The following is a 27,054-nucleotide window of genomic DNA, read 5'->3' as shown; positions in this document are numbered from 1 at the left end:
GAAAAAGAAAGATAATTAAAGAAATTGTAAGCAATTGCGTGGTTGGATACTATCTACCAAAAAGTAAGACAGGCTATTTTTTGGGTTTCAATACATGGTTTTTGTAGGTCAATTTCAGGAGAAATTTTTGGGACCACATTTCACATGGTTTAATTAGTACATGCTCAAATTCAATATAGCACCATATATTTTCATCAGCATAAAGTCGACGGTAAGTTACCAGACCATGAACAAATCTTCATACTGCAGTTGAGACCATGAGATTAAAGGCATTACTTGAAGTTTGAAGGGAAGTAATATCCTCTCTCACACCAAAAAAGTCCTACTGAACATGCAAAGAACACCATTTGTTGCTCCAGAATGATATCTCACCCTGTGCACAATAAATTGGTCAGTGTTGTTCTCTCTGCCAGAAGTTTCAATATTTGGTTTCAACGTAAATGTCAATAATAGGACAAAACCATCAGTATTTTGGAATATCAGATAATCTGAATCTAATGAAATATTAGCACTTCGTTTAGTGATTTTTTCTTGATATGCAGTTGGTTAAATAAATAATTGAAATCTTAAATAACTTAGACATAAAACACAGTGGAAAGATAATGACATGGTCGAAATTTTTTGCAAATTCAAACACTCAGTCACAGCCATAGTAATATTTCTAGCTAAGGTTCTCAATAGGATACATACCATAAAAATCAATGCGGCTCTGATTCATACTCAATTAGAGCAACATGTAATCCCTTTTCCTTCAATGCGAAGATCTTAGGAGCCTGCTCAGTATGCACAACTCACAGACACCCCCCAAGTGCCAAAACCAAAATAAAATTGAGAGGTAATAAAAAGTTTGTAGCATTATTAAAAACAGAAATGGAATTATTGAAAAATATTTGAGTTAATGAGATGCAATAATAAAAGTGAAAATGCAAGGATGTCATATTTTTCCAAATTTGGAAAAACACTAAAAGATAAAAAAAAAAAAGGAAAAAAAGGAAACCTGCACAAAGAACACATTCAAAGGTATTTTTCTGTGCACTAAAATAAACAAAATCTCCGAAGACGATCCCAATCACAAGATGGTCAAATTAACTATTTTTCCTGCATTTTCACCTCCATTCTCTTTCCAGCTCTCATCATTGTCATATACTTGGAAATTATTGCACTGTTTGGAAATGTTCTTCTGGACATGTAACCAACAAAGAGAACTCAGGCGTATGTAAAGCCAGCTTAATCCATTCAGAAACCCCATATGGGTGTCATATATCTCTCTACACATGAAGAGTTTTAAAGAGATCAGAATACATGGGTGCTTAGAAGACAAGGGATTGGGATCAGTTAAAACTAATAAGAGTGGGAGGGGTGTGTCACTTTTGTAACCTTAAGGAAGGTCCTTGTCTTTTTGCCAAACCTCAAGGGAGGTCAATGTCTTTTACCCATTTTGTTAGGCTTTAGATGGGGATAGGGAGACCCGGGGGGGTGGGGGTGTGAAGGTCTAATAAGTTCAGTAGAAATTAGTTAGATTAGTGACCTCAGTGAACTATGAGAAAGGGCATTGATAGTGTAACCAAATGAAGATTTTATCTTGGAACATAAGATGTCTAAAAGAGGGGGAGAGGGGGTTAGATAAGAGACGAGTTGTTAGAGACTTAATTGGTGAATAAAGTGAATCCTGATATATTGTTTTTACAAGAGTCTAAATTAGGTGAGGTTGATTCCTTTGTTTTTAAGACTATTTGGGATCATAGATTTAAGGATTGGGTATCTCTTCCTTCCTAAAGGGCCTCTAGGGGTCAAATTATAGCATAGGATGCTATAGTTGTGTCTTGTAAGGATTTGTATTCAGTTCCTTCTCTTTGTTTGTACTACTTGAGATCAAGGGGATTGGGGGTTGGGGATTGGTGGTTACTACCCTACAATACACTCCTAAAGGGGCAGTTCTTTTTTTAGGAGTTCGCTAGCTTTTATGGCCTTTGCAATCCTTGTTGGGTGGTAGGAGGCAATTTCAATGTTATCAGAACATCTAGGGAGAATTCTGGGGCATCAAGGGTGAGAAGTTGTATGAGATCTTTTGGCTCTTTCATTAGTGATAGTGGTTTGAGAGATGTCCTTTTGAATAATGGTAGTTTCACCTAGATGGCTAGTGGGGACAAACAAACATCAACTCGTAGTAATAGACTTCTTTTTCACAGATGCTTGGGAAGATTTATTTCCTAAGATTGTGCAAGAGGTGTTAGTTTTAGGTTTGAGAACATGTGGCTTTCTCACCCTTCTTTTTATGATAATATTGGAACTTGGTGGAAAGAGTGTTATGTTCAGCGTGGGAGGGTTTTGAGTTTATGAGGAAGTTGAATTTTGTCCATTGTAAGCTTAATAGATGGAATAATGAAGGGTTTGGGGATATTAAGGAGAGGAAAAAACAATATTATGAAGGAGAACAGTAGTTTGGATAGATAGGGGGAGTATGGCCTTTTGGTGGAGTAGGATAGAAAGAAAAGAGTTTGCCTTAATGGTGATCTTGAGGTGCTTCAGTTGAGGGAAAAGAGGAGTTGGAAGCAAAAGTTGAGGGTTAGTTGGGTAAGGAGAAGGGAACTGTAATTCTAGACCTTTTCATACGGCGGCCAATGGGAGGAGGAAGAAGAGTATTATTAAGGACGTAGAGGTAGAGATGGGGATCATGGTGAGAGAATAAACAAACTAGAGGTAGAGTAGGGAGCTTGAAATTTTTCGATCTTTAATGGGTTTTGAGTCCTTGTCTTGGCCTTTTTCTTATCTTGATTTCCCTCAAGGGAGTGACCCTTTATCAAATTTTTTTGGGACCCAGTGATTGAGAGAGTGAGGAAAAGATTAAAGGGGTGGAAGAGGGCTTATCTATCCTAGGGGTAGGATCACTCTAATTAGAGCATCTTTAGCTAATATTCCTATTTATTTTCTATCACTTTTTAAAATTCCCTCTAGGGTGGTTGGGAAGTTGGACAAGATTAAGAGATATTTCTTGTGGTCGAGTATTGATGAGAATAAGAGGAACCATTTAACTAGTAGAGATGTTGTTAAGAGGCCTAAATCAAAGGGGTGTTTGGGGCTTGGTAATGTGCTTTCTAAGAGCATATTCTTAATGGGGAAATGGTTATAGCAGTTTCTCTTAGAATGTAATTCCCTACGGCACAAGGTAATAAAGAATAAATCCAGAATACATAAGAATAGATGGGATTCCAAAGGGAGTGGTAAATCCCACTCATGCGATTCCTTGGAAGTTTGTTTCCCAGGTTGCGAGTCTTTTCTTTCCTCTCACTCATTTCAAGTATTAGGGATAAAATTCAATTCTAGGAGGACGTTTGGGTCGGTGATTCGTCGTTGGAGCTGTTGGTGCCATATTTATTTAGACTTGACACTGTTCACAATGCAGCAATTCTAGCCTTTTATTCTCTTGAGGGGAGCTCTCTTTCTTGGGATTTTCATTTCTTTAGAAGTCTCAATGAAAACGAGGTTGTTGAGTTAACTCTTCTATTGGGTGTACTAGATTCTTTTGTGCCAAATTCATTGGGGGATGCAAGGCTTTGGGTTGGGGACACTTCAAAGTCTTTCTTTTCCAATCTCATGAAAAATCCCCATATCCAAGCCCTTCTCTCTTTCACAAAGCTGTTCAGAAAGCAAAGATCCTTTTTAAAATCCAGGCCTTCATTTGGAACTTAATTCTTAACAAGATCAACACGAATGATATGCTACAAACAGAGGCTTCACAAGTCCCTTAGTCCAGATATTTGTATGTTGTGCAATGAGTCTAAAGAGAATATTCCTTTCATTGTAAGGTAGCAAGATGCATGTGGAACAATTCGTTTTCATACTTTGGTGAGGTTTGGGTGGCTCCAGCTACAATTCAGGATTTTTAAAGATGAAGTTTTGGGGGTTTGGGAAGAAGGCAAGAAAAAGGATATTTTGTGACCATGTGTTTTTACAATCCTGTGGTCCCTTTGCTTGGAAAGGAATGCTAGAGTTTTAAAGATCAAAAGACTACTCCAAGATTGCTTTGGGAAAATTTTATTTTTCTTACTTCTTTTTGGTCTCATTTTTTTGGGGTTTTGGGGGGTCTTTTGCTGTTTGATATTCAAAGGAATTGGAAGGCAGCTTTGATTTAATTTGTTTCTTTTGTGCTTTCTTCTAGGGGGATTCCTTATCCTCATTTCATTGTAATTATGTTTTCTTTTTACTAGACTTGTTTTATTATATAAAAAAATATATATACTCTGGATATAATACAATGCTAAATATGCACAAGCTCACGAAATGTGTTAGTGTGCATATCTCAAATTAATGCCCCTCTTAACAATTGTAAAATTGATTGGCAAATCTATAAGGATTATATGGTTCTACTAAATAGCAATTATTCTTTCTCAAAGTCAAGTGGAATGAATGAAGACTCACCAAGTATTCAAAATCATCTCTCAACAGCATTTTGTGTGACATGCCCCACAAATTCAACATCGTCAATCTCTTTAGGTCTACTGGGCTATAAAGCAATAGTCGTGACGAGTTAGATTATCTATTATTTGAAATTGGACTCATTTCTATATGGAAAAAACAACCTCCACAACCACAAGCACACATAAGTGGTTTTGCAAAACCACATTCTGAGATTGAATAAGTTTTGAAATATGCGCCCATCCATGCATAAACATAACGCTAAGGAAGTATGACTGGGCGTAGTCTAAGTCCCTCTTCAAATGGGGCTATTCGATCAAGACCATTGTAAATGCTCCCCAAATTAGATATCACAAAAAATAAAGCATTTGCCACGAGTCATTAGATCATAAATCTAAAAGTTTCCAGTCAAATATAATCACCACGACCACAAGGAGACACAAAAATACATGACCAAGTTGCCAAAAATGTTGCAAGGTATATCTGATCTTCATCATTAGAATTGATTTCTATGATGTCAAAAATAGCATTTTTTAAGGTTTGATTGCGACGGTTGAGATGTCCAAATGGAACCAAAAAAAAGTCACAATGAATCCCCACAAATTTGAAGCATACTAAAAGGATTGTCATAATACTAATAGAAACTCCCATGAAACTGTAATCTAATCCATGAAGAGAAATTTACCCAATGACTAGTGGAGCAAAGGGGGTTGTCATCTTCTTGCCTAACAAGGTGGTAGGCATAAGAGAAATCTACAATTAAAAAGAATGAAAAGATTGCCTCACTTATCAAGTTTGGTGATTTCTTCAAAATTAGGAGCCACCTTGTTAAAAAATTCCAATGCTAGAAACCCTGCTAATTCTTTCAAATCTCATAAATAAAGTGAGAGTTCACCATGGGAAGTCTGGAGGGAGTTAGTGCTGGAGCATCATGACTCACAAAATGCATGGATCATGTGAGCACAATGACTGTCTACAAATAAAGATGAAAGGCATCAAAGTAAATGCCTTTTCTAATATGATTCTTTTGTGTCAAAGAGCAAGTTATGCATCCTAATATTGTGGGATAAACTAACTTAGAGATTTACATCATTCCCAACAAGCTTGCCATTCAAAAATGTGTTGTTCCAAAGGCAAAGGAAAATGTCATGTCTTCCCTACATCATAATTGTTAGAATGGGATTTAGGCACATTACTAGATGGACTTCTTTTTACAACTGATTTTGTTCTAAAGGTAGTCACAAAAAGTATTTTCCTTCGTCTTCCAACTACTAAAATGATATCAGTTCAAAAGATCGCTCAACCAATTCTTTGTGTAACTTCAACTCAAGGGATTACATAAGTAGCTTCCTCCTCACTTTCATGGACATTATCACAACTCAACAATACCATAAGTGAATTTCCCTTTTCTCAAACTACACTTTCTGAGAAGTAAAGATATTCTTCTAAAGCTGACATAACTATCTTTGCACCTTGACAGTGGAAAATAAAGGAATGAAGGCATTGGATTGAACACTATGAAGTTTGTCATTTCTCAATAAAAAAACTCTTGATGATAGAATTATTATTTCTTTACCAATATATATGTGTGTGTGTGTTTCGTAAGGTATGAATGCACTTCTAGAATCCCAAGTGTCATAGCATAAAATAGTTAAACACTGCAAAGGTGTAAGAGTAGCTATGCCACCTTCAAATGAATATTCTCATTAGTTCCTTACTTCTCAAAAAAGTATGGTTAAAGAAAAAGGAAGTTCAATATGATATTGTTGATTCATGATAATGCCCATGAAAGTGAGGAGGCTATAAGATGTCCTTACCATATTCCTATGGTAAGAAGTTGCGCAAAGGACTAGATGAGCGATCTTTCGAACCTTTGTCATTTGGTGACTAGATGGTGAAGGAAAACACAATTTTGATTTCCTCTAGAACAAAGTCAGCTTTGAAATGCTCATCTAGAATGTGCCTAAAGTTTAAAATAGCCATCATGATGTATCTTTGAATGGCAAACACGTTGGGAAGGATTCAACCTTTAGATAATTTTTTCCTACTTATATGATCTTAGAAGGGGGCATAACTTGTTCTTGGGCGCAACATGAACATATTGGGGGACACGAGCTTTTCTGCCATAGCATCTTTATTGGTACATGACCATTGTCCTCACATAGTCTGTGCATTTTGTGAGTCGTGATGCCCCACCACTAGCTCTCTCTAGATTGTCTGCTATGAGCTCTCACTTTACTTGTGGACTTCCAAGAATTATCAAGGCTTCCTATCATTGGAAATCTTTACAACGTGGTGACTCCTAATTTTGAAGAAATCACGAATCTTAATAAGTGAAGCATGTCCTACCTTTCAATTATAGATTTCTTTTATATGCCTACCACTATGTTAGGCAAGAAGATGACAACCATCTGCCTTCCACTAGTCATGAGTTGATTTTCTCTTTATACCTTCATGAATTAGATTCTAATCTCCTGTGAACTTTTGTATCCAACAATATGTGTTGATTTTTTGTGCTTTGGGATTTTTGTTCCATTTGGATATCTCAACCATTGCAATCAAATCCTCAAGGAAAATGCTATTTTGGCCTCCTAGGAGTCAATTCTATTAAATGAAGATGAGGTATACCTTGCACTATTTTTGGAAACTTGGTTGTGTCTTCTTGTGTCACCTTGTAGTCATACTAAAACTATATTCAAACATAAACTTTTTAAGTTGTTGATGGCTCATGAGTCATGGCACACACTTCAATTTGTTAATACCTATCCTGTCAAACATTTACATTGGTCTTTAATCAGATAGCCACATATGAAGAGGGACCTAAATTATGCCCAGTCATACTTCCTTGGCATTGTATTTATGCCTAGATGGATGTTTAATTCAAAATTTATCAATCTCAAAATGTGGTTCCCACTGTGTGCCTATGACCTATGAAGGTCATTTTCATCCTATAAAATAAAGTCCAATTTTCAGCAGCAAGATAATCTAGCACCTTACCACTGTTTCTTGGCAGCGGCAGATCTCGGGCCCTAAATGATTTTGAATATTTGGTTAGTCTTCTTTCATGCTACTTGACTTTGAGGAGGAATAAATGATATTTAATAGAACCACACAACTCTAAAAGACTTACCAAGCAATTTGTCTACTGTCAGGACACTCCAGGGGTATTAATTCGAGATACGCGCGTTGCCATATTTTGCAAGCTTGTGCATATTTGGTTTGTATTATATTTAGAGTATATAGGTACAGAGTATAGAGCATTAGTGTTGTTGTGTTGCACTAAAACTTAAAGGAGAGGGAAATTAGGCTTTATACTTCAAAATGGATCTCTACTTGGAGGGTAGCATCTAGGCAGCCTACCACCATGTTAGGAAAGAATATGACAACTATCTGCCTTCCACTAGTCATGAGGTGACTTTCTCTTCATGTCTTCATGGTTAGATTCTAATTTCCTGTGAGTTTTTGTTATGATAATCCTTTTGGTGTATCGAACAATTTGTGTAGATTTTTCGCACCCTCGGCTTTGTATTTTGTTTGGATGCCTCAACCATTGCAATCAAACCCTCAAGGAAAATGCTATTTTGGCATCCTAGGATTTAATTTTAATGATGAAGATGAGGTATACCTCACACTATTTTCGGCAACTTCATTGTGTCTTTTTGTGTTACCTTGTAGTCACACTAAAACTATATTCAAACATAAACTTTTTAGTTGTTGATGGCTCATGGCATACACCTCAATTTGTCATACCTATTATGGCAAGCATTTACAATGGTCTTAATCAGATAACCACATATGAAGAGGGAGCCATATTATGTCCATCTGTGCTTCCTTGGCATTGTGTTTATGCCTAGATGGACGTTTATTTCAAAATTTATCAATCTCAAAATGTGGTTCCCACTGTGTGCACAGTGCATATGAAGGTCATTTTCATCATATAAAATTAAGTCCAATTTTTCATCAGCAAGATAATCTAGCACCTTACAACTATTGCTTGGCAGGCCACTAGACATAAAAAGGTCGATGATGTTGAATTTGTGGACACATCAAACAAGCCATTCGTGAGGGATAATTATGAATACTTGGTGAGTCTTCTTTACTGCTACTTGACTTTGAGGAGGAATCTGATATTTAGTTGAACCTCACAATCCTCAAAGATTTACCAAGCAATTTGACTACTGTTAGGACACTCTAGGGGTATTAAATGAGACATGCACACTACCATATTTCACAAGCCAGTGCATATTTCGTTTGTATTATATTTAGAGTATATAGGCATAGAGCATTAGCGTTGTGTTGCACTAAATTTAAAGAGAGGGAAATTGAGCTTTATAATTCAAAATCGATCCTTACTTGGAGCGTAGCATCTTAGGCGGACCTTCGACTTGTAAACCCTAGCCAGTGTGCCAAAAGTAAAAGGATGATCCTTCTCTCCTCTTAGAGAACTCATGGAATGAAAGGTATTCAACTGAGTGGACAAGAACTTTTCTCAAAGGCTGCTAGGCAATGATCCCAAGTATGAGCTATTGGACGAGTAGTTGTTTGTTTAATGGAATAGGCTTTGTGTCACGGACCCCCAAAATGGGACTCAAGTAAGGACCGTGTGGCACTTGTTGAGAGCTCTCCCTCAACAAGTCAGCCAAATCTCACACGTTCAAGCCTGCAAGCACGAGCACCGGGTGAGTCTCAATACTCAAGAGAAACGAGAAACAATATGATATCACATGCACAATATATTCACATACACGGAATAATACCATAACAATTAGGGATATCACAATCCAAGGCAACAAAGCACCATAATAAAAAGGACTACTTGTACTATTCAAATCCAAGAGAATAACTATACAGACGTTAATATAGATAATCATATATTCATTCTAAATCCCTTGATAATACAATTATAGCAGTATCTCTCTCCCCCTTTTCCCCACTACATTGTCACTCCCTAACATCCTCCCCCACTCATTTTAGCGACGTCCTCGTCGATGTGTTGTAGAAGGTCTTCTCACTCTGCTGATGTTGAAGCTGATGTCGTTGTCTTCGAATTTCTGAAATCTTCAATCTTTTGTATGGCATGCAGAAGGTTGTCAACAACAGCAATACCTGGTTCAGTGGATGGGGTTGGGGGAAGAAGATAATAGTTGGGAAAAGGCAGAAAACCTTCAACATGCCATACAAAAGATTGAAGATTTCAGAAATTCGAAGACAACGACATCAGCTTCAACATCAGCAGAGTGAGAAGGCCTTCTACAACACATCGACGAGGACGTCGATAAAATGAGTGGGGGAGGATGTTAGGAGTGACAATGTAGTGGGGAAAAGGGGGAGAGAGATACTGCTATAATTGTATTATCCAGGGACTTAGAATGAATATATGATTATCTATGTTAACGTCTGTATAGTTATTCTCTTAGATTTGAATAATACAAGTAGTCCTTTTTATTATGGTGCTTTGTTGCCTTGGATTGTGATATCCCTAATTGTCATGATATTATTTTGTGTATGTGAATATATTGTGCATGTGATATCATATTGTTTCTCATATTACCACTCATGGTGCTCGCACACACTGTGCTCTGATACCAACTGTCACGAACCCCCAAAATGGGACTCAAGTAAGGGCCGTGTGACACTTGTTGAGAGCTTTCCCTCAACAAGTCAGCCAAATCTCACACGTTCAAGCCTGCAAGCACGAGCACCAGGTGAGTCTCAATACTCAAGAGAAAAAAGAAACGAGAAACAATATGATATCATATGCACAATATATTCACACAGACGAAATAAGGCCATAACAATCAGGGATATCACAATCCAAGGCAACAAAGCACCATAATAAAAAGGACTACTTGTATTATTCAAATCCAAGAGAATAACTATACAGACGTTAATATAGATAATCATATATTCATTCTAAATCCCTGGAGAATACAATTATAGCAGTATCTCTCTCCCCCTTTTCCCCATTACATTGTCACTCCCTAACACTTTGCCTAAGTCTTAGGAGTGTCTAGAGATCAGCAATACCTTCAAACTCAACATTCTTCCAACAAGGAGATTGAGTGTTATTGTAGGTTTAGGATCAGTCCCAGCAATTGAGGACCTTGCAAGCCATGGATCCTTGATTTGTTTTGAGGGATAGCACCCTTAAAGTAGTGTCCTTGGAGGAGCTAATACCACCATCTACACATCTAGAAGCCATAAAGGTACCAAAAAAAATTTTGAAGGAGAAAGAGATGAGAGGCAGAGATGGGCATGGCGGATCTTCCACATAACAAAATAGTGGATCTTCTAAACAATGTATTTGACAATATGAGAAGATGAGTTCTTGTTTGATGAAGGACGAATGTTTAAACAAAAAGCATATCACCAAGGGTGGCAAAACGGGTCATGACCCGACGGGTCACTCGTGACCTGCCCGTTTGAAACGGATTCGGATTTATAAAAATTAACTCGTTTATAAACAGGTCAACCCGGGTTCAGATTGGGTCACCCGTTTATTTAGCTCCTTAAATGATTTAACCCACCTAATGAGAGAAAACCCTAAATCCTTATTGGCGCTGCAGCTGCCTCTTGCTGCTCCTCCAGAGTCCAGTCCTCTTTCCATTTCTGCAGCAGAACGCAAGCTCTCTTGCAAGCGGAAGGCTCGAACACTCGAAGACGAAGGGTTGCTGCTGGCTCGAAGGCTCTAAGACGAAGGCCTCCTGCTGGATTCGCGCTAGTTTGACGCCATCTTGTGCTGCTGCTTCGTCTTCTTCGTGCATGACATAAGCAGAGAACGAGAAGCCTTCACTATGCTGCTGCTTCTTCTTCTTCTTCTTCTTCAGAGGCTTCGTCTCCGACTCCCGAGTCTCCGGTGTTCCTTGATTTTGGGTTTGAGTGTTGAAATATTTTCTAAAATATACGATTTTATGGGTTGGTTTTCAAAGTTTTCTTTTGATGAATTTTCTAAAGCATTTAAAGTTATGTGGGTTTGTCCCACATTGAAAAAGTAGAAAAGGAAAGGTCATTAATAAATGACAAGGTGGAGTAATCTCTTAAAATTGGTTAAGAGATGTAACCTTTTGGAACGGATGCAACCTTTCGGAAAAGGCATAATTTTGTCTATAAATAGACAGAGTTAACTCTACAAAATACATAAGAAAATTCATCATTCTCTCCTTCTCTTCCTTACAAAAAGCTTCCTCAAATTATATCTTTTTCAATTCTGGATTCTATTATTTGCAGAAATAGAATTCCAGAAAATTTGTTCAGATTATTCTAAAAGTGTTTATGATCAGTTTTCATTTGTGCATAACACAAACTGATATCAGATCATAATTTGGACTTCATTGTATCCTGAAAACGTATTTGATGACTCAATACACATCAATCTAGTGGGGGCAAATAACGTTTTAGGAAAACGACATTATAACGTGTCTTGAAGCATTTTCAGTACTGCAGCATTTTCCTCATCTTATTCCTACAATCTTAAAACATTATTTAGCTATGGCTGGTTCTTCAACCTTGAGGAAATTCGCTACGGATTTTGTCAAACTTGAACGGTTCGATGGAAGCAATTTCAGGCACTGGTAGAAAAAGATACACTTTATTCTTGTGGGTCTCAAAGTGGTGTATGTTCTAACCATCCCAAAACCTGCTGTGAACGAGAATGAAACTTTGGCGGAAGGACGTGCAAGACTAAAATGAGAACAAGATGATTATATTTGCAAAGGTCACATTTGCAATTCAATGTCAGACAATCTGTTCAATCTCTATCAGAATATGGCTACTGCAAAAGAGTTGTGGGATGCGCTTGAAGCTAAGTATCTCACAAATGATGCAACTAGTAAGAAATTTCTGACTGGAAAAATTTTCAACTATACCATGGTTGATAATAGGTATGTTGTAGAGCAGTTTCATGAAATTATGCATATCCTTAACCAATTTAATCAGCATAATATGAAAATGGATGAATGCATTTCTGTTTCATCCATTATTGATAAGTTACCTCCATCCTGGAAAGATGTTGGTGTTGACTTTTTGAGTCCGATCCCTGGTTTTGATAATGACAAACCGCAAGTTACTAATGTGTGCGCCTAAGTACTTGAATAAGTTAATCATTTAGATCACACACATGAAAGTGAAGTGGAAGCCAAAAAGACCTTAAACGAGCACATATTGGCATATTCCAAGGAAATATGAAGAGCAAAGAAGAAGACGTGTTCATCTTTATTTGTAAATGCATTTATTATTCTTGGATCTGTAATAATTATTATGGTCTGTAATAATGCATCTACATGCATGATAAGTTTATGCTCAAAGGCCATAGTCTGACCATAGGGAAATCAAAAGACCATAAAAAAGCGATCGACTGACGCCAGGTTTTTAGGCTTAATTAAAAAGCCTAGGCCGTATACTGACCTTAGGTCCTTACACATCACTTGGAAAACCCCCTCTATCTTACAAGTCATATCTATGAAAACAGGGGTAAATTTTTTAATCTCAATAGGACAAAAATAGGGCTTTGGGCGACCGAACCTAGAGTATTAAAAATGGGTTGGGCGACCGAATGTGCAAAGGATCAACAGTTGACCAAGCCCGAACGACTGAACTTAAAATGAACTAATTGTCCCGGTCGACCGAATGCTTAAAAGCCACTTTTCCACTGTCCTCGAGCGCCTTAACTTTCAATTCAAAATCACCCCAGGCGACTAAAGTATGAAGTTCGGCAGACCGAACTGACCATCGGGTGACCGAACCTCGAGCGTTTGGAAAATCGTCTTGGCTTAGCCACCCGAACCTTTCCTCGGGCACCCAAACTTGAAAAACAACTTTTCCATCTGCGTCTATTCGGGCGACCGGCCCCAAGGACCAGGCAACCGAATCTCTCGGGTTGCCATATTTTAACCGCAGTAATTAGGGTAAATTTTGAATCAAACAAATCTAAAAATCCCTAATTTGTCCCTAACGATCAATTTTCCCTTAGACTCTATATATACCCCTCCAAAATATTTTTGAGCTTTATTTTCAAAATCAAACAAAAGGCTTTATAGTCTCTTACTTTATTCATTTGAAAATTTGTTTTGAGAGTTTCAATTTGTTCTTTTACTCTCTTCATTAGCAAATCCATTGCTATTGAAGATTGTTTAAAGAATCATTTGTTTGGGCATACATATTTTAATATTCAAAGTATTTTCACTCTCATTTAAGCGTTATTTATTGAAAATCATTTTGGAGAGTATTTCTTGAATTATTCCCATATTATTTCCTTGATATATATTTATTGGGAAACTCTTTTTAGCTTGTGAATCTTGCACACTCAATTGCAAGATTCCAAGGTTTGTATTGTGCATTATTTGAAAAATATTTTTTGGCAAACAAAACCCTAAATTTCTGTTGTGCTTTATTTTTGACATATATTGTTGAGGCATGTGATTAGGGTTATTAAGATTCTCTGATTGTTCATATTTTGAATATATTATCTTAAATCAGAAATCTCAGTTACTCACACATAAACATATAGATACACATTCTATTGTGAGTTGATATACTATATTATCAAGATCTCACTTGAACTTAAAATCCTATCATACGTAAGTGCATTTCGAGCATAGTGCTGTACACATCTGCTTTTTGAGAAGCTTTTTGGTTATACAAAAATATTTTATTTGAATATCTGTTGTATTCCCAACGTGTGGTCGGAAGAGGGAGACTAGCACTGCGAATAGTCCCGGACTTGCTTAGACCCGGTTAGGAGAGTACCGGACTAATTCAGATCCGGTTAAGAGAACTAGTTGCACCATCCTGTAAGGTGTTGTATTAGGTTCCGCTCCACCCGTAAGTGAGCAATCATAGAGGAATCCTCTTTCCTGTGAGGTTGAGGTGGAGACGTAGGCAGTATTGGCCGAACCCAGATAACATATCATGTATCTACTTTTAATTTTCAGCACTTTATATTCCTACACATGTATGTTATATTCGATATATTGTGAATGTTGCGCATGATTTAAATTTCCGCATATTACTTTCATCTGCGCGATTTGTATATGCTTAGAAAGATCCTAAGTTGTGTATTATAGATATATGGTTTAACCTAGGAAGATATATTTTAAATTTCCAATTCACACCCCTCCCCCTCTTGGGAATACACCAATTCCAACAGTTAGAAAATCTTTGAAGCACGGGAAGGATGATATGTCTCTTGAACAGTTGGGCCAACATTTACAAGTTGAGGAAGTGTTCAAGTAGAACCAAAAAGGTGCAGAGGAGCATACTTCCAAAGTGCATATGATGGAAGAAGGAGGCAGTTCTAAACAACCCCAACATCCCAAGAACAGGAATTTGAAGAGAAGTACAATTCTGTCAAGAATCACAATAAGAAGAAGAAAAGTTCATGCTTTCATTGTGGAAAACCTGGACACTACAAAAGTGAATGTCGTCTTCTCAAGGAAAAGCAAGATGAAACAAACTCTAACAAGTTTGTGACAATGATTTCTGAAATCAATGTTGTTGAAGATGTCGTGCATGGCGGATTGACTCAGGTGCAACAAGACATGTTTGCAAAGACGAGTTCATTCTCAAAGTATGAACCGGTGGAAGATGGCAATGTTCACTACATGGGTAATTTGTCCACTACTGTAGTCAAAGGCAAAGGAGATGTCACTTTTGAATTTACTTCAAGAAAAAGTTTGACTCTCACTTATGTATACCATGTACCAAAAATTAGGAAGAATCTAGTTTCTGGAAGCCTACTTAATAAGTTTGGCTTTAAGTTAGCGTTTGAATCTGACAAATTTGTACTCTCCAAGGGTTGAGCCTTTGTGGGAAAAGGCTATATGTATGAGGGTATGTTTAAGCTTAAAATCAATAAAGTGAATATTTCTGTTTATATTGTTGATTCACTTTCTTTATGGCATAATCAGTTAGGACACATTAATACTACAAGACTGCATCATATGGCTAATATGGAATTAATTCCTAGATATGTAAATGACATGGATGATAAGTGCAGTGTATGTATTAAAACCAAAATAACTAAAAAACCTTTTCCTAACAAAACTACTAGAATTTCTTCTTTACTTCAAGTAGTGCATAGTGATGTATGCGACTTGCATGGTACACCTACCATAGGAGGCAAAAAATATTTTGTAACATTTATAGATGATTTTTCTAGATTTTGTTATGTTTATCTTATGCATACTAAAGATGAAGTAGTTGATAAATTTAAGGTTTAGAAGGCAGAAGTTGAAAACCAATGTGACACTAAGGTAAAGTGTCTTAGATTGGATAGAGGAGGTGAAAATCACTTTCCTACCTATTGTGAATCAATAGGTGTGATGCATGAAATTTCTGCAGCATATACTCCACAACCAAATGGAGTGGCAGAAAGGAAAACCGAACATTGGTTGAAATGAATGTCATGATGTCAAATTCAAGACTAAGTAGTGGTTATTGGGGTAAAGCCTTACTAACTACTTGTCATATATTAAACCGAGTTCCTTTTAAGAGGACTAAGACTTCTCCATATGAGTTATGGAAGAAAAGAAAGTCTAATTTAAAATATCTTAAGATTTGGGGCTGTAGAGCAATTGTAAGGCTTCCTGAACCTAAGATAAGGAAATTAGGTGAGCGAGGAATAGAATGTGCATTCCTTGGCTATGCTGAACATAGCAAAGCTTATAGATTCTTAGTAATTGAACCAAATGATTCTATAGGCGTTAATTCAATAATAGAATCAAGAGATGCAGAATTCTATGAAACACTTCCATACAAAAGGTTAGTGATCAAAATAAATCAGTAGAGACTCTGAAACCACTTCATAGTATTGGTAAACCTTTTGAACCTAGTGAACCTAGGAGGAGTAAGAGGAGAAGAACATCAAAGTTTTTTGGACCAGACTTCATAATCTACCTAGTAGAAGGTACTAGAGAATCACACTCTAGACAAATTATAATTTCACCAAGTGTGGAATCAGATCCTCTTACTTATGAAGAGGCAATGAAGTCCCAAAATTCCGCATTTTCGAAAGAAGCTATAAATGATGAAATGGATTCTATCATGGGTAATAAAACCTAGAAGTTGGCTGATTTACCTCCTGGTTCAAAACCAATAGGTTGTAAATGGATCCTCAAAAAGAAAATGAAGGTAGATGGAACAATTGACAAGTTCAAAGCAAGGCTAGTAGCTAAAGGCTTTACACAAAAGGAAGGCATAGACTACTTTGATACTTATACTAAAGTTGCTAGAATTGCAACTATAAGAGTCTTGCTTGCATTAGCTTCTATCTACAGGTTCGAAATCCATCAAATGGATGTAAAACTGCATTCTTGAATGGAGAATTGGATGAAGAAATTTACATGAAACAACCTGAAGGCTTTCTTATGCCAGGAAATGAATCTAAAGTATGTAAATTGGTTAAATCTCTTTATGGACTTAAACAAGCCCCAAAACAGTGACATGAAAATTTTGACCAACTTATTCTTTCTAATGGCTTTAGAAGACATGAGTCTGATAAATGTGAATATAGTAAGTTTAATAAAAATAAAGGTGTAATTATTTGCTTATATGTTGATGATATGTTAATTTTTGGTACTGATATTGAAAGTATTAAAAGTGCTAAGAAATTGTTGTCATCTAATTTTGATATGAAAGATATGGGCAATGCAAATGTGATTCTAGGTATTAGAATAATTAGAAACAATGATAAATTTATTCTCACCCAATCACACTATATTGAAAAGATACTGAAAAAGTTTAATCACTATGATTGCAAACCTGTTAGCACACCTTTTGATGCAAATTTGAAATTATATCCTAACATTGGTGGAGCAGTAAATCAGTTAGAATATGCTAGAGTGATTGGTAGCTTGACGTATGCTATGACTTCTACTAGACCTGATATTGCATTTGCTGTATGTAAACTTAGTAGATATACTACTGATCTTAGTGATATTCATTGGCATGCTATATATAAAGTGTTAAAGTATTTGAAAAATACTATGGATTATGGTATACATTATGAAGGATATCCTACTGTTTTAGAACGATTCACAGATGCCAGTTAGATCACTAATCGTAATGATCATACATCAACCAATAGGTGGATATTCACCCTTGGTGGAGTAGCTCTCTCCTAAGGTTCAAAGAAGCAAAGCCTTGTAACAAATTCCACTATGACAACAGAGTTTGTGGCTTTAACTTCTTGTAGCAAAGAGATAGAATGGCTTAGGAATTTGCTATTAGAAATTCCATTGTGGCCAAAGCCTATGCCACCTATGTCTTTGCATTGTGACAGTTAGGCAACTTTGTCACGGGCATATAGTAATATATATAATGGTAAATCTAGAAATATTGGCCTAAGACATAGCTATGTGAAGCAGTTAATTACTAATGGGGTAATTACCATAGATTTTGTGAGATCAAGCCAAAATTTGGCTAATCCATTAACAAAAGGACTTGCAAGAGACATGGTATGGAAAACATCAAAGGGGATGGGACTTAAATCCATAACCCATAGTCACCAATGATGGAAACTCAACTCAACACTTGAAATTTTCAAGCTCTTGAGTTCAATGAGCAAAGTACATCATATGTAGTGACTAAAAGCACTAAAATGTATTTTTGTCATATAATCCATCCCAAGAAAATAGTGCTTTGTACCTGTAATGTGAAAAGGTGAAGGTTGAGCTTAAGCTCTTAATAGGCTTATAACAGGTTCTGTAAGGTACATTAATTACAGGGGTACCTTTGATAAACCTACCTATATGAGTGTTGGAAGTGGTGCCGCTTCCTATAAGAAATGGATTTATCTCTAGAGTACTCATCAAACTGGGATATAGACGCAAGGTCAATCCACGTGTCGATTTTTGGTAACACCGTAAGATCTGATAATTCGTGTGTGATATGAATCCGGTTAATCAAAAGAGGATTGCTAGTTCAAAATTCGTCTACTATGTAATCCTGATTAACTTTTATATGAATTCATTAAGTGAAGGTTCAAGTTCTAAAAACACTTTCATTTATGCATAAATTATCTCTTATCTGAATAAATTGTTTTTCATATATATTTTGAAAATGATGGGAGAATGTTGAAATATTTTCTAAAATATACGATTTTATGAGTCGGTTTTCAAAGTCTTCTTTTGATGAATTTTCTAAAGCATTTAAAGTTACGTGGGTTCGTCCCACATTGAAAAAGTGGAAAAGGAAAGGTCATTAATAAATGACAAGGTGGAATAATCTCTTAAAATTGGTTAAGAGATGCAATGCAACCTTTTGGAACAGATGCAACCTTTCGAAAAAGGCATAATTTTGTCTATAAATAGACACGAAATACACAAGAAAATTCATCATTTTCTCCTTCTCTTCCTTACAAAAAAACTTCCTCAAATTATATCTTTTTCAATTCTGGATTCTATTATCTACAGAAATATAATTCCAGAAAATTTGTTCAGATTACTCTAAGAATGTTTGTGATTAGTTTTCATTTGTGTATAACACAAACTGATATCAGATCATAATTTGAGTTTCATTGTATCCTTAAAACGTATTTGTTGACTCAATACACACCAATCTGGTGGGGGCAAATAACGTTTTAAGGAAAACGACATTATAACGTGCCTTGAAGCATTTTCAATACTCCAACATTTTCCTCATCTTATTCCTACATTGAGAAATTTGAAAATGGAAGGGATGAAAATTTGGGTTTTCCCTCCTCCTTCAGGTTTCAACCAAGAGATGAGAGATGAGAGATGTGTTTGATAATTTAATTTTTTGCTTAAAATTTTAAAATAATTAATTTTTTATTTTATTTTTTTAAAATGGGTAACTCGTGACCCCCCCATTTATTAAACGGGCGGGTTAGGGTTGGCATGTGTGTGACCCATTTATGACCTGGCCCGTTGGTGACTTGGCCTACCTGCCCGCCCGTTTTGCCACCCCTACAGATCACAAAAGATTGGTCGACTTGTTTTTCTTCGACTATTAGTTGATTTTCATTGATTGTAGGCAACTACGATTTTGGGAGTTGTTAAAGTATGAAGGCTAGGATTCTCTCTACTTGTTGACGTGTGTTCCCCTTTTGAAAAGTCAAAGGCATTATTTATAAAGGGGTGCTAAGGTTATGTGAAACCCAAGCCCTCACATTTTGACATGTGCCTTTGTACAAAACATGAGCATATGGACTAGATAAATACAGTTTATTACTTAGGCCCACACTTTAATGTTGAGCCTAAAGGCCCATTTCTTAATGAAGCCCAACACGCTTTTTTATTGATTGAGCCCATTAAAAATAATTAGTCAAATAATTTCCTAATTACAGTATAATTAGATTGACACTTTTTTTTAAATGCCTACACGAGTGCTAATTTTTACTTGGCCAAGAAATTTATCTCTATCATTCTCCAGGTTTGTTGTTTGTCATTGTTATTTTCTGCTCATTAGGGTTCATTGTTGCTATTCATTAAACTACATTTGTTGCCCTCTTCTTTGACAACCATCTCCTCGCTATGGAAGATGGTCATCTCTTTTTCGATTAATCCTTCGTTGTTTGGGTTTGCCATCGCTCTCAATTAATTTACATTCACTACCTGTTTTAGGAACAATCACCTCCAAGTCATGACCACCAAGGTGGCAGCACCATTAATTAATCTTTGTTCATCACCACCTTTCTCCAATGTGATTTATCTATCTTCTACAATTGTTCCTCTCTTCTTCTTTACTTATCTAAGTCTAATAAAAATAGCCCAAATTTTTATTTTATTTTTTATAGCAAAAGAAAATTATATTAATGGGAAAATAATTTACAAGAGAGAGAATGAAAATTCTCCAAAGAAAACCTAGAACAAACCAGGGAAAAAAAAAAAACTACAAAATAAGAAAAACTCAATCCGCCAGCACATTCCTCCAATCTCTTAGAATCTCTTGTAAGCTATTTCCTCTGGAAAAACCAAAACCAACACACCACAGTGGTGCTAATAACTGGATCTTATCCCCAACTCCCAAATTAATTTTTTTTTGCTGGAGGAAATCCACGCATTCCATTCCATCCATAACCCCCATAAAATTGAAAATACACCACACCTCCAAGAATTTATTCTGAGGCAGAAACAATTTATAGTTCTTATTATAATTTGTTACATATTTCTGATACTTTTTATGAAATTAAGTGATTAGAAGCTTAGGTCGAAATCATGTTTAGTGAAAAATATAATGATTTTTAACCCAAATAATTGTAATTTTTCATAGGCTACCCAAATAATTGGGCAAACCCATCCAATTGAAATTTAGAGGAAGATAACAGTCATAAGGTGGGCTATGAAAGGCAATTGAAAGAATGGAATAATGGAAGTAGGAAAAGAAAAGGAAAATAGAAAAGCTGGTGGAAGAGGAGCATTATAAAAAATATTCCCCTTGAAATCTCACGTACAAACCAAATGCAAAATAGAGTAATCACCATACAAAATAAATCAAAAACATAATTACCATAGCAAATGTAATTTTATTCACATATTTATTTATAGATATGTATGCGAAGATTGACACGTCATTGAAATTCAAATACAAAAAGACACATTGATGCACCTGACAAGTCTCCAAAGCATGCCAAACTTTAGTACAGACACAAAATTGACGCCAAAAACTGGGGCAGCTTGGTGCACAATCCTCCCATCAATGTGACTCACGGAAGGTGGTTCTATTATATATTTATGTTTATATATAATCAATTTTCATATAATTTGTTAATTTCTCATTATGCATTCTTAGGGAAGGTAGCTTGTGATGCCTCTGGGGTCAGATGGGGTCTTGAATCAAGAGGGACATCCTAAAGCATTTTTTAGTAAAAAACTCTCAGATACTAGACAGAGATATAGCACATATTATAAAGAGTTTTATAATATTGGAGATACTTGTTACCCCAAGAGTTAGTGCTCTTTTCAACCACCTTGCTTTGTGATATCTGAGCTCATAGAAGAAGTTGAATGCAAAGCATGCTAGCTAAGTAGAGTTCCTCAACAAGTACACTTTTGTTCTTAAGCATACTTCTGGTGTTAAGAATAATGAGGCCGATGGCCTTAGTAGGGTAGTAGTTATTCTCCATATCTTGAGGGCCGAGGTCATTGGATTTGATCATCTAGGACAAGTATACTTGTCCTGATTTTTCGGTTATCTTTCAAGAGGTGAGTGAGGGGCACCGTAGACATTTTGTACATTTCATCATTCATAAGGGATACCTTATGCATTCACTGCACCTCTTTTAGAGATCATCCATAAGGGATACCTTACTTTAAGTGTGTGGTAATCCTTATAAGTTTGCAATATTGAAGTGTACTTCTTTAGTGTTTGGAAATAGTCTAACTTTTGGAGTTAATGATTGTCAAAAGCAAATATAATATGAAAATTTAATTGTTGGCAAAGTTTTTAGAATTTAGCATTTGTCAACCACAATCTGTAACAACAATAACAACAATAACTACTAATTATAGTAGTAATAACAATAAAAAAAAAATATAACTACAAAACTAAACAAGCCTTTACTCTTAATGGAATTAAATATATGAAAGAAGTGAGTAAAGCACAAATTAGAGTGATGCTTTGGTGGTTGTCGGTTTGTTGAAGGGACGTGCTCAAAATTGGGTAGTAGATAACTAGCTTGGTCAAAAACACAAGTTGTATGTAGGAGCGTAAACACAGGGAGGAAAAGGTGCAGGAGTTTATGAGGGCCTAATATAGGCAAGACATGACTGATGGAGGGTCGAGGAAGTGGCAAGGAGCAATTCTTTCATGAATTTGAAGTTCACCTATTATATAAAAGATGCTATATTAATATTTGGACATACTAAAACTATATAAGATGGAAGTCATTAGGATCCACAATAAAAAATAGGCTTCACTTATATGAGCCAAGTCTTCACATGATATTTTATGATTAGCGATTTCCAAATCCTTCTTAGTTGTTTCTAAAATTTTCATTTATGATGATAAATTAATTGTTCCAATCTATTGCTAAATGGGTGCTTGAATTGGGGTACGCTTCCCTCAAGCTTCATTAGGGCTTGTATAAAAGTCGAGCTAAGTGGAGTTTTTTCTTGCTCAAGCTTGTTCATTAAATTTTTAACCGAGCTTGAGCTCGAGCCAAGTTCAGATCGAGCTTTAATATACTTGCACAATTTTGTTTATTATGCAAATGAACAAGCTCATGAGTCGTTATCAAATTGAGCTACCGAGGTGCTTACTAATAGTTTGGTTCTTTTGAAACCTCTCATTTTGAGAGGAGAGAAGTTTTGTTAGGGAAAAATGTTAAAATTGGCTCTTAATAATACTCTCTTAAAATTTTTTTACCCCATCAAGTTAGCTTATTGGCCTTGAGCATTAGCCTTATTACTAAATCACATTGTGAACTTCGAGCTAAGTAATTCTAGTAAAAAACAATCCCTATTTTTGAACTCGCTAAAGTCTATCAAGCCTAATTCAACCTTATTAAACGAGTCCGTAAATGATTTTAATTCAAGCATATTAACCAAACCAAAACTGAGCCTACAATTGAACAACTCACAAGTAGAGCTCATTCGCATTCAAGCTTGCCTCGTACACTAAAAGAGTCACAAAATTGGACTTGAGAATTGATAGTTTATATAATGAATGATCCTAAACAAGCTCTTATCAAACCGAGCTTCCGAGCAAGTTATAGTGGCTTGGTTCATTTGTAGCCCTAAGCTTCATATTCTATTGTTATATCCCATAATTAAACTAAATCTCCAGGTATTTTCCTTTGTTTAATGCACGTTTCTAATATCTTTTATTAAAATAAATAATTAGTTAAACAAGTAAAATCCATATTAGGGAATGTGCTGATATGACCAATCATATTTTAGTGCCTCTATACTCAATTGATACTTTTCTCAAATGAATGCTTCAAGCCTCATGTAGTTGTGAAAAACAACTTTCAACTTTTAGACATGTAGCTTGCTGATTTGTTTACCAAAACATTGGGGGGTGTTCATGTTAAATTCATTTGTAACAAGCTAGGAGCTTATTACATTTATGCTCCAGCTTGAAGGGTAGTGTTAGAGGTTATATATGTCTTTAAGTATTATTATTATTGAGTGTGTTAGTATGTTAATTAGTGAGAGTTAGTAAGGATATTATTGTCACTAGAATGTATTTAAATTTGTATTATAAATAGAGGGAGAAACCTATCTTCAAGTTAGGTCATTCATTTTAATCAAATCTTAACACTTGTGATACGAGATGATTCTTTTCATGGTGATTGATCCTTAATGCTTCCCCCTACATAACGAAGCCGAGTTCTTTGAAATTTTTAATTTTTTTTTTTATTCTTAAAATATACATTCACATATTTTTTATCTAAAAAAAATTCCCAAGAGATTATGCTTCAAAACCTCAAGGCTTACGCAACGTTCAGGTAAGATTTGAGAATGAGAGTGAGAGAATAGACTCACGAAAAACAAAATGAAACCCTAACATCCAAAGATCCCAACCTAGGCAATAACCCATGGGTGTGGTTCCTGCAACGTGGCACACATTGGGAGACTTTAGATATCTCAAATCTATATAAAACAAACATTAACAAATATATATATATATATATATATATTATTCAATTTTTTTTGGTTCAACTCATAGCTACTAGAAGACACTTAACACTTATCAAACAATGAATTGGCACTATTGTTCCAAAATATCGTACCTTTTTGTTCTAGAAAACAAATACTGGCAATCCAAAATTTTACATCAATATTCTCACATGACATACTAAAGCATTTTTTTCAGTCACTAATCATTTACAACAATAACAACCACCATCACCAAGCCTTAACTCCCATTAGGTGGGTCAGTCAATATAAGCTACTTAACCAAAAAAATAAAAACCTTTTAGATTTAGGGAAATCTCAACATCCTCTCTTAAATATGGAAGTGTCATTACACATTTTGCTACTAATATTTTCCATATAAGTATACCCCTAAGTAATGCATTTTAGAGGATGCGCCACATTGTGATCTCATCCTATTCCACAAAATAGAATTGATCCATGTTCTATGTAATATTGACCCTTCGGCTTGTATTCAAAATTTAAACCAAAATTTTAAAAATGATAAAATTTAGTATTGAAATCAAATTTGAAAGAAAAGAAAAAGAAAGGAAAATAAGAAGGAAACCCATTTTCCACTATATTTTTTCTCTATATCAAATACTACTAAAGACGAAAATTTGTTTTAAAATAGTTTAAAATAAAAAAAATCAAATGCAAATAATTCATAAAATCATATTTTCATTCATTGATTTGATATATTTTTTGTTTTCTTTCTTAATTTCCTTGATAACCAAACATGAAAAAGTGGATTCCTTCTTATGTTCCTTTCCTTTCCCTAAGATTTTCCAAGTTCTAAACAGAGCCTAAAGATAAAATAAAGTGACAAAAAGCAAGGAGAAAGGAGAAACCAAAAATAAAAGAGCAAAGATTGCATATCTAAATAAATATAAGGCCATACTTGTAATCCATCTAGCTGAATGTTTCCTTTGAGACGACCCCAATTGAAATTTTTCAAGCAATACAAACATTAGGATCTTCTTCATCAGAATCAAACTCAACCTGCAAAAGACAAAAGGGCAGAAGGCTTGATTAAAGTTCAATATGGTTTACAAGAAAATAATTTGTGATTTTGTCTGTACACGTCACCAAGCCTGTTCATTTTCTTAGTCATAATTGTATTCGGAAATATTTTCATTTCTAATGTTATTGTTTGAGAAAGTGAAGAAAATGCATGGAAAAAACTACTCAATTGGATTAGTTTAAGTTAGAATTCCATGGGAACAGTCGAAACAGGCGGCAGGAACCATTGCGTGCCTAGAATCACCATAAAAGGTTGAGAAAGTTTACCCAAAAGAAGAAACTCACGTTTTCATCTCTGAACCACACTCCATGGCAGTCACGCTTCCAGCCTGCAGCTGTGAACTTAAGTTCTCTCTCTCTACGCTGGAGAAAATCCAGCTGCTGCTGGGCAACCAGCTCGCCAGCAGCTTTCGTTACAGGAAAACAACTTTTGTCACTATAATTAGATGGCCCATCAAAAGAGTGGCACCCGCTTGCTCCAACATCTGGTTTTTCATCTGCGGCATTTTGCCGAATAGTTTCACTGCAAGGCATCTCATAAATAGCCTTGCGCGTCTGCTCGATCAGGGGTTTGCTTGAAAACCTAAATTGCTGAGAGTAAGTGCTTACGTTGGCTGTACCAACAGAACCGCCCGACAAGGCGATTCTCTTCTTTATCTCATCTTCTCTCCTTATTTCTCTTTCCTTGAGCTTCGACTCCGACGCACGATGCCGAGATCCCTTACAATGCATCTGTCGCAAAAAAAAAAATATTTAACAATCAAGAGCTAAATAGCATGGGAAGAAAACTTTGCACCAGAAAAACTTTAGACATGTTCAAAAAGAAGGGGAAAAAAAACAGGTTACTTCTCACAATATTAACCCTAATATCTGCTAAATTCAGCAATTTCGCTGGCCAAAAATTGTTTCCGAATCTCAAATTTGTCACGCATTAAACAGGAAAGGAAGAAAAAAAAAATTTAAAAAGAAAGGAAAATCTCCGATTTTCCAAGTCCAAGACCAAAAGCGAAAAAAATGGATTTTGATTTAGCAATTAGCCGGAAGAAAAATAGAGAGAAACTAGGTTAGGGATGACTATGATGCGTACGGAGAGCATGAGAGAGGAATCGAGGATGGGATTGTGGGGGCAAACGAGGCAGGCGTATTTCCCATTAGACAGCTTCTTGTAGGAAGACGCCGGCAGGGCTTCCACGACCAGATCATCCACTCTCCTCTTCCGGTGCTGCGCCTCTCTCGCCCAGCTATCTCCCCCGAACACACTCATACGTTACTGTCGCTCTGCCTTACTCCCCTATGGCGGATCACCGAAAAATGGCCCGATCAAAATTCGAGTTTTTTACCGTTTTATTATTAATTTAAAATAAAATATTAAATAATACTATTTTTGAGAAAAAATTTGATAATCTCGCAATATGAGATTTAAACATGCAATGTTTCTAGTTGTGACGCGTGGTAAGGTAGGTGAAGTAAATTTCGCAAGACCAAATTGTGAGATTTTCTTCAGAGATGACACATGCGAGATTTGCTTCGCAGATGATACATGAGCTGACACATGGAAAATCTCGTAGCTTGGTCTACGAGATTTGTTTTGCCCATTCAGCTGCCATTTCTTTTTTAATTAAATTTCGCAAGTTGTTCCTACGAGATTTATCAGACATATATATATATATAATTAAAAATATATTATATCCAATTAAAAAAAACAAAGTATTCTAATTCGAAGTTAATAATTCAAAATATGTTTTAATTTATAATTGTAAAAAAGTTATAAAATATTTTTTCATTTAATTAAATGAATGAATTGTTAATCTAGTTTAATGTCCAAACATATAGAATTAAGTCAAAATCATATGCATGAAATTTTTTAATTTCTTCTTCTTTAACAATTATCATACTTTAGGTTTTTTTTTTTTCTTGACTTATAATGCTTCGTAAAACAATATGAACGGATTAAATGTTATTCATTGCAATAGTCAAATTTAGAATTTTTACTTTTTATGATAATACACATATATATTGTAAA

The 27,054-nt window shown here is 35.6% G+C and overlaps 1 protein-coding gene across 4 annotated transcripts; it reads right to left on the bottom strand.

The window, feature by feature from the left end:
- LOC131156515 (uncharacterized) lies at positions 1–26,349 on the bottom strand. Of its 4 annotated transcripts, XM_058110252.1 has the most exons (6): positions 26,119–26,349; positions 25,317–25,763; positions 24,910–25,010; positions 8,770–9,076; positions 691–790; positions 1–373 (listed from the first exon to the last, which is right to left on the bottom strand). In XM_058110252.1, the coding sequence occupies exons 1-3, from the start codon at positions 26,293–26,295 to the stop codon at positions 24,963–24,965; spliced, it is 672 nt and encodes a 223-aa protein (XP_057966235.1). In that variant the 5' UTR covers positions 26,296–26,349; the 3' UTR covers positions 1–373; positions 691–790; positions 8,770–9,076; positions 24,910–24,962. The 4 variants fall into 4 exon arrangements, with proteins under 4 accessions (XP_057966235.1, XP_057966232.1, XP_057966234.1 ...); XM_058110249.1 differs by lacking the exon at positions 8,770–9,076 and having other exon boundaries at positions 25,299–25,763; XM_058110251.1 differs by lacking the exon at positions 8,770–9,076.
- Between the last annotated feature and the right edge of the window lie 705 nt (positions 26,350–27,054).

Source organism: Malania oleifera, chromosome 5, assembly GCF_029873635.1.
Source record: "Malania oleifera isolate guangnan ecotype guangnan chromosome 5, ASM2987363v1, whole genome shotgun sequence".
Taxonomy (NCBI): Eukaryota; Viridiplantae; Streptophyta; class Magnoliopsida; order Santalales; family Ximeniaceae; genus Malania; species Malania oleifera.
This window is presented reverse-complemented; position numbering and strand designations above follow the sequence as displayed.

What these genes read in the sequence shown, in the direction of transcription:
- LOC131156515 (XM_058110249.1), bottom strand. Translation starts at nt 26,295, where the DNA reads ATGAGTGTGTTCGGGGGAGATAGCTGGGCGAGAGAGGCGCAGCACCGG. An exon ending in ATTCCTCTCTCATGCTCTCC is followed by an intron (nt 25,764 to 26,118) that starts GTACGCATCATA and finishes TTTTTGCGACAG; the next exon opens with ATGCATTGTAAGGGATCTCG. An exon ending in ACGTGAGTTTCTTCTTTTGG is followed by an intron (nt 25,011 to 25,298) that starts GTAAACTTTCTC and finishes TGTCTTTTGCAG; the next exon opens with GTTGAGTTTGATTCTGATGA.